The sequence below is a fragment of the Penaeus japonicus genome, unplaced genomic scaffold (genome assembly GCF_977035675.1).
Source record: "Penaeus japonicus unplaced genomic scaffold, GWHDUDI00000001_assembly GWHDUDI00000010, whole genome shotgun sequence".
Lineage (NCBI taxonomy): Eukaryota > Metazoa > Arthropoda > Malacostraca > Decapoda > Penaeidae > Penaeus > Penaeus japonicus.
Window position 1 is genome coordinate 20,743,860 of NW_028234412.1, and position 7,500 is coordinate 20,751,359.

At 47.3% G+C, this 7,500-nt stretch overlaps 1 protein-coding gene across 20 annotated transcripts in view; it reads left to right on the forward strand.

The window, feature by feature from the left end:
- The window catches only part of LOC122249834 (uncharacterized), a 185,611-nt gene that overhangs the window by 79,675 nt on the left and 98,436 nt on the right, over window positions 1-7,500 (forward strand). For all 20 annotated transcript variants that reach the window (XM_086540967.1, XM_086540966.1, XM_086540965.1 and 17 more), the window contains exon 2: window positions 6,150-7,500. This exon is cut by the window's right edge and continues 618 nt beyond it. In XM_086540967.1, coding sequence (XP_086397093.1) covers window positions 6,986-7,500 — 515 coding nt within the window. In that variant the 5' untranslated portion in view covers window positions 6,150-6,985. The remainder of the gene's footprint in view (window positions 1-6,149) is intronic.

Below are 7,500 nucleotides of genomic sequence, written 5' to 3' on the forward strand. Positions count from 1 at the left end.
CTCTCTTGCTTTTACTTTCGCTCTCTTTTCCCCTTCCACCTCCTCCTCTCCCTCTTCTACATCCCCCTCCATCTACGCTTCCATTCCCTCCTCCTCTTCTTCCTCTACATCCACCTCCATCTACGATTTCATCCCCTCCTCCTCTTCTTCCTCTACATCCACCTCCATCTACGCTTCCATTCCCTCTTCCTCCTCCTCCTCTCCTACTGTCTGTGCCCCCCCCCGTCCAATAGAAATAAAGTGGAGTGTCAGACAATCGAAAAATGATTTAGAATACATAAAGGCCGTCTGTTGTTAATGCTCTTGTGGTTTCTCATTCGACTCCGCCTGTAGATAGATTTTCGTTTGAACATCGAATCATATGCTTTAAAATATATAAACAATGTTTTCAATATTTCCATGAGAGAGAGAGAGAGAGAGAGAGAGAGAGAGAGAGAGAGAGAGAGAGAGAGAGAGAGAGAGAGAGAGCAGGAGAGAGAGAGAGAGAGAGCAGGAGAGAGAGAGAGAGCGAGAACAGGAGAGAGAGAGAGAGCGAGAGCAGGAGAGAGAGAGAGAGCGAGAGCAGGAGAGAGAGAGAGAGCGAGAGCAGGAGAGAGAGAGAGAGTAGGAGAGAGAGAGCAGGAGAAAGAGAGAGAGAGAGAGAGAGAGAGAGAGAGAGAGAGAGAGAGAGAGAGAGAGAGAGAGAGAGAGAGAGAGAGAGAGTAGGAGAGAGAGAGTAGGAGAGAGAGAGAGAGAGAGTAGGAGAGAGAGACAGAGAGTAGGAGAGAGAGAGAGAGTAGGAGAGAGAGAGAGAGAGGGAGAGAGAGAGAGAGAGAGAGAGAGAGAGAGAGAGAGAGAGAGAGAGAGAGAGAGAGAGAGAGAGAGAGAGAGAGAGAGAGAAAGAGAGAGAAAGCAAAACAAGAGTTGGAGGAAAAACAAGAGAATAATAATATGCAAAAGAAATAATATATATTTCTACCGATACAATGACCGAAAACCGAATTGAATTGAATATATACGAAGAAGATATACGATATTAGGAAAATCCAGAAGTGAAAACAAGATAAAAAATAATGCAAAACAAAAACAAAATGAGTTTAGACGAAAGGAGAACGAGAGTTTGTGTGTAGGGGAGGGTGGGGGTGGGGGGGGGTCGTAGGGAGAAGGGAGGCCGTTGAGAAGGATATAGGGGTGAGGGAGGGGGGAGGGGGAGGGGGCATGGTCGTAGCTAAGGGTATAAGGAACTCACTGTATGTTCTTCTGAGGATGGTGCTTGTGTGTGTCATTGGGTTCTTTATGGTGATGTGTTGGTAACGACGACGATGGAGATGATGGTAATTGGGATGGTGATGATGATGATGATGATGGTAATTGGGATGGTGATGATGATAGTGTTGACTGGGATAATTATGATAATGATTTTTTTCTCTCTTCTCCATTATTGCTTTTCTTTCTTCCTCCGCTCCTTCCCTCTCCGCGTCTCATCTCCTCTTTTCGATGAGGGGCTCCACAAGAAGCTTGATAATGTATATAGTTGACGGGTGGGGAGGAGCTCTATCTACTGTAGGCGCATTGCCTCGCTGCACTAATCTTTCTTTCTCAGATACCCTCTTCTGATCGACGCAAAAAAATTATTATTGATACTCTGGACACACAACACACAAATGGCGTATCCTTGTTTATCAGGAAGTTATTGTTTTGGAAATTCGAGGAACTTCTAAACTCAATTATTGTTATCGACCTAAAACGAAATGAAAACAAACATTTTATACACTAAACAAAGAGAAAGCAAAATCAACGTACAAACATAACAAGATATATGACGGATTTCGGAGATTATCCATGCGTTTTCTTTATTTTTATTTTTTGAGTTTTACCTTTTTTAAAACTTAGTTTCTATACATTTTCATCAGAATGATTGTTTTATATGATTACGATCAACAGGTTAGCATCGTCATCAAACAGGGATTTGATCCGTCGCATGACCCCGTCTGACCTTCTCATGACCTTCGCATCCATCCCTCTGCATGGTATCTGATCATATCTTGCATGGAGGCTTCTCTTTCTTACCGCAGGGACTGTTGCATAAGGCATGTTGCAAGCTCATCCACTCTAGCAAATGCTGATGTATTTTAAACTGAATCTTTGCATCATCCACGGCCGTGAACTCATGGCAGATGTGCACGATTGCAAGCAACACGTAAGGGGTTTGTAATGAGTCGCTGTTTGATGATTTGCAATGAATCCTGATCTGAAGAAATGTGATAAATCGGGATCTGGAGACTTAGAGGGAAAGTCTGTTATAATTGTTTTAGGATTTATGGGTGGGGTGGGGATGGGGGTGGGGGTGGGGGTAGGGGTGGGGGTAGGGGTGGGGATGGGGTTTTGGTGGGGGTTGGAGAAGACTTTGGAATTTAATGAAGGATTGGAAGGAAGCTGTAAGAAGGTGGGGAAGATTCCGTAAAGACTAGAAACAAGACGAAAGATAGAATAGTAGAATGGGAGGAGTAGGAGGTGGTGGTGGAAGGGGAGGTGGAGGAGGAGTAGGAGGTGGTGGTGGAAGGGGAGGTGGAGGAGGAGTAGGAGGTGGTGGTGGAAGGGGAGGTGGAGGAGGTGGTGGAAGGGGGGTGGAGGAGGAGGAGGAGGAGGAGGAGGAGAGGAAGAGGAGGAGGAGGAGGAGGAGGAGGAGTGTGTGGGTGAGGTGAAAGTGAAGATAAGGTGAAGGCGAAAGGTGGTGGATGAGAGAAGTGAAGAGAAGAAGAATAAGGAAGAGAAGAGGAAGAGAATGAGGAGGAGGAGGAGGAGAGGAGAGAGGGAGGAGTGATGTAGAGGTAGGCGAAGGAAGAGGAGGAGAAGGAGAAGGAGAAGGAAAAGGAAAAGGAAAAGGAAAAGGAATAGGAGGATAAGAAGAAGAAGAAGAAGAAGAAGAAGAAGAAGAAGAAGAAGAGGAAGAGGAAGGAGAAAGAGAAGAAGGGTGAAAAAAAGAAAATGAAGGAGGGGATGAAGAAGAACAGCAACAACAACAACAAAAACAAAACATCTGCTGCAAGAAAGCAGAGTAAGAATAGAAATAAGACCAAGAAGACGAAGGCGAAGTCGAGTAAACAAGTCTGAAAGAAAACCAACCCGCAGAGGAGAACGACCGTAGCTGCAACCATCGGCTCTCACAAGCGGTTGCCTCGTTCCTCAGGTGCTCTGACTTTCCCTTTCGTCTTCGTAGGAGCAAGCAAAAGACAAGATGTGGAGGAGAAAAGCTGCTTGTATTTACAGAACATGATGATAATGGGATTAATAACGGTCATGATAACAGCAGCGGTGGCAATAGTGTAGTAGTGGGTGTTACAGCGGTGTTACACCAGTGGAACCGACAGGAGGGAGAGTGACAGTAGCAATAGATTTACAACAATACAAGTGACAGAAACTAACGTTGATGGATCCAACGATAATAATACTTACAGCAGTGACAATAGTAGCAATGACTAGTTAAAATAGTTAAATAGTTAAATAGTTTAATAGTTAAAACTGTAACAAAAGTAACAGCAACAACAATGGCAATAAAATAAACACAGAAAAAAGTGACAACAGAATAGCGACAATGACAACAAAGTAACTTACAATCAACAAACACAAAAGAGCAACGGCGACCGTTCGAACAAGCAGTAGTGCAGATATCAACAGGGGCCCCGCAGGAACCCAAGACAAGCAGCGACAAGAGCAACAGTGAAAGTAGCGCCATTGACACTGAAAGCTCCGCTCCCAAGTGACTCAGAAAGGAGACACGTAGTTGGTATCATGGCCGAGAGAGGGCGTGCGGTGGAACCATCAGATGCCTTGTGGTTCTTGAGGTAACTTCGGAGAGCGATCCACCCGCACGTGCCTGCCTGCCTGGAGCTGTGCATGAATATAGCTGTTAGTTTCGTTCGGTTTTCCGTCATGCAGAGGAGAGTGTGGATTCCCGTGATACTGACTGTGCTGTATTTGTGTATGTGAATGTGTTTATATTCATAATCATTATTATTATTATCATATTTATAATTTATATTATTGACATATTTATTATTATTATCAGATTTAGTATCATCATTATTATATTTATAAAGTTATTTTTGTATAAGGATCAAGGATAGAAATGGTAAAAATTGAAGCTGGATACGATGTCATGCAGTGGTTCATGTTAACGTCATGAGGTGGCAAATGCTGGGGATGATGCAACAGTCTCATGAATGTCTCGTTGGTCATGCATAAACTCAAGGTGTTGAAGGCAGACCTGCCGTGACCTCTCAACCTATTCAAGAGAAATTATACATGAATAAAAAACAAACACTGCAACATTACATCATAGCAACATGCACAACATGAATAGTGTCTGTTAAAGCGTGCCAGTGTATCTACAGAGTGACATACAACCATGCTAAACGTTGACTCGGGATGACAGCGGTGAGCGTGACTGTCACACCGGCCAGAAGGCCCGTGACGCTTTCAATAAGCTTTGGGATTTAGCCGAGTCTTATGTGATGCTGGTGCCGCCCGAACGACGCGCCGCACGCCCACTCTGGAGTTGGGGTTGGGGGAAAGGGGCGGAGGAGAAGAAGAGAGGTAGACGAGGAGAAAGATCGAGATCAGTTCGTATGCCTACGTGTCTTTCTGACTGTCTTTCTGTGTCTGTCGGTCAGTCAGTCAGTCAGTTCAACATCAAATCAGTGTTGTAGATTCATGAAACGGTCATGCATCCCAGTAAGGACAAATCGAAATCAGTCAGCATCGTTGCATCCTTGTGTCTCGTCATCTGGCAGTGAATAAATCAGAATAAATCAAGAGAATCAGCTATGTAATGTCATCAAACCAGCCAACCTCTTACGTGGTACATCAACATAATGGAATTCGTTACCGTATATTTTTCGTCACAGTCTGATTAAGGGAACCTGACCAGTAAGACCAAGAGAACCAGTCCTTTAGGAAGCTAATTAGACAGTCATTGCAACCAGTCAGTTCCTTACGCGGGAGAGAAGAAAGGTAACGATTGAAGTACAGGCCTCGCTGCTGTTGGAGAGGCCCTTGGGAATTATTCACGTCTCACCCACATACTGCTAACCCAGTTGCGGCGCCTGGAGTGAAGTTCATGTTTGTCGAATTCGGTTTAGGAGCTCTTGTTGCCTTTAAGTGAAAGGGATACGAAGCGAGGGAGGGAGGGAGAGAGAAAGGGAGAAAGAGAGGGAAAAGAGAGGAGAGAGAGGGAGGAGTAGGGGTAGGAGTAGGAGTAGGAGTAGGAGTAGGAGTAGGAGTGAAAGAGAGAGAGAGAGAGAGAGAGAGAGAGAGAGAGAGAGAGAGAGAGAGAGAGAGAGAGAGAGAGAGAGAGAGAGAGAGAGAGCGATAGCGAGAGAGAGAGCGAAGGAGCGAGAGCGAAGGAGCGAGAGCGAGAAGGAGGGGTTCATTGTGTTAGGGTGTTAGGATAGAAACAATGTTTCGTGCGTGAATCTCTCTGTGTGTATGTGTATGTTTATCCCTGTGTTTGTATCTGTATGTGCGTGCGTGCGTGCTTGCGTTTCTGCGTTGTATTACTCGCATTTCTCAATTTTCATATGACGAAATTACTTTTTTGAAATCACCATAACACGAAGACTAAAACTTGAGCTTTTCCGGTCTGCAAAAAAACTACAAGATTGTTGTTGTTTCCATTTGCATGTGAAATGAAGACTAGTATGCAGGCAATTGTGGGCCCGCACATTTCTAGTGATCACAAACGTCACAGGTAAATTTCCCCGAAGCGAGTTTCACGCAGTACACTAACTCCCAGAAATCCAATTATGTCACTTTTTACCCCATGTCCCCACGCCCCCTTGTCCCTTCCTCATCCCCGCCCACTCCATCCACCCACCCTCCTACTTTTTGCCCCCTGCCCCCTCGTCCCTTCCTCACCCCACCCACTAATCCCCTGCCCCGGATCCCATCCACCCACCGCTCCGCCCACCCACACACCCACCTCAACCTCCCGAACTGGAAATAAGATTACCACTTTTCATTTTAGGGTCTCCCCCTCCCACACACTTCCGCTCTTAATATCTCTTTCTATTATTTTCATTCTTTCTTTTTTTTTCTCTGTAAAAAAAAGACCTTTCTATTTTTTCAAAAATAGATTCCCTTTCTAATATTTTTTCTTTCTTCTCTTGCAGGTGATGACGATGATGGTTGTGGTGACGTAGCGACGAGTCTCTCTCTCTCTCTTACATCTCTTCATGGTTGTGATAATCAGCGCTCGACACGTCTCTGAGAAAGGGCCGCCGTCCCCGCCCAGCATCCCGAGAAAACCGTATTTTGATAAAGGCATTAGAGAGTCGTAGAGAAAACTGCCCCGTCTGCCCTCCTTCCGCATTGCTATTCTTCTTATTCGTCTACCTCTTCGTCTTATTCGATTTTTTTTGTAGCGTATATATAAATATGAATATATACATGTGTGTGTGTGGGTGTGTATAAGATATAAGTATTATCGTAGCCACTGAAGGCTGAATACTCTTTCAAATTTGCTTTGGAGAAAAGAGGAAAAAGAAAATAACTTTCACTCCCTTTTCTTTTTCACTTCCTTTTGGGTTCCGATAGTTTTCTCATTTTGGATGTATACGATTCAATTCCCTCTGGTAGATTAGCCGATCAATGATAACACAACACGGATCTATCGCGCGTGCGGAATCCGAGGCCTTCACTTTGTCATAACACAAGGGCAGTGACCAGCGTGTTCCAGTGAGTGTGAGGTGGATTGAGAGAAAAAGGAAAAGAAAAAGTCACTGAAAAGCTTCCGTCCATTGGAAGTAGCGGCCGAGTGAGCGAGCGAAGAGGGACTCCGGCGGCCGCTCTCGGTTCAGTGTCGATGCTTCGGTTGGCCAGAGCGTGCGGCCCGAAGGAGTGAGCGCATGTGTTTGCATGGTAGCGCGTTGCCAAGAAGAGCTCGGTGCATGAGAGAAGCGCGGGCGTCAGTGTTGAGGGCGTGCGGGCGCGCGGCGTAGCGACAACCATGACGACTCTGTGCAGTACCCCGGAATCCCTTCCTTCCCCTCGGGCGGCCGACGCGGCTCCCCCGGGGTTCCAGGCGCCCTCCGACCCCTCCCCGCGCCCCTACGACGCGCCGGGATTCCCCAGCGGCGCCTCGGCGGCCTCCTACTCGGCACGCTCGGACTCCGACTACGAGGTGCCCTTCTTCACCGTGGCGCACTACCGCTCTCCCACTGCGCCCACCACCTACGAGTACGCGGCCACGCACACGGGCTTCCCAGAGGGCGCGGGCGAAGCGCTCTACAACGGCGGCCTCGACACGGAGGCCATGTCGCCCGTCGAGCTGGCCTTCGGCGGGAGCGTGGGCGAGTCCGGCCGCTGGTGGCCCCGCGACGGCCCTGAGGCGCCCCTCGAGCCCACGCCGCCCCAGCAACCCGCTCGGTCACCCGTGAGCGCTGCCCCTCCCCCAGGCCGCTCGGAGCCTGACTGTGCCCTGCCCGCCCACCCGCCCGGCGCCTTCATCAGACGCGTCTACGG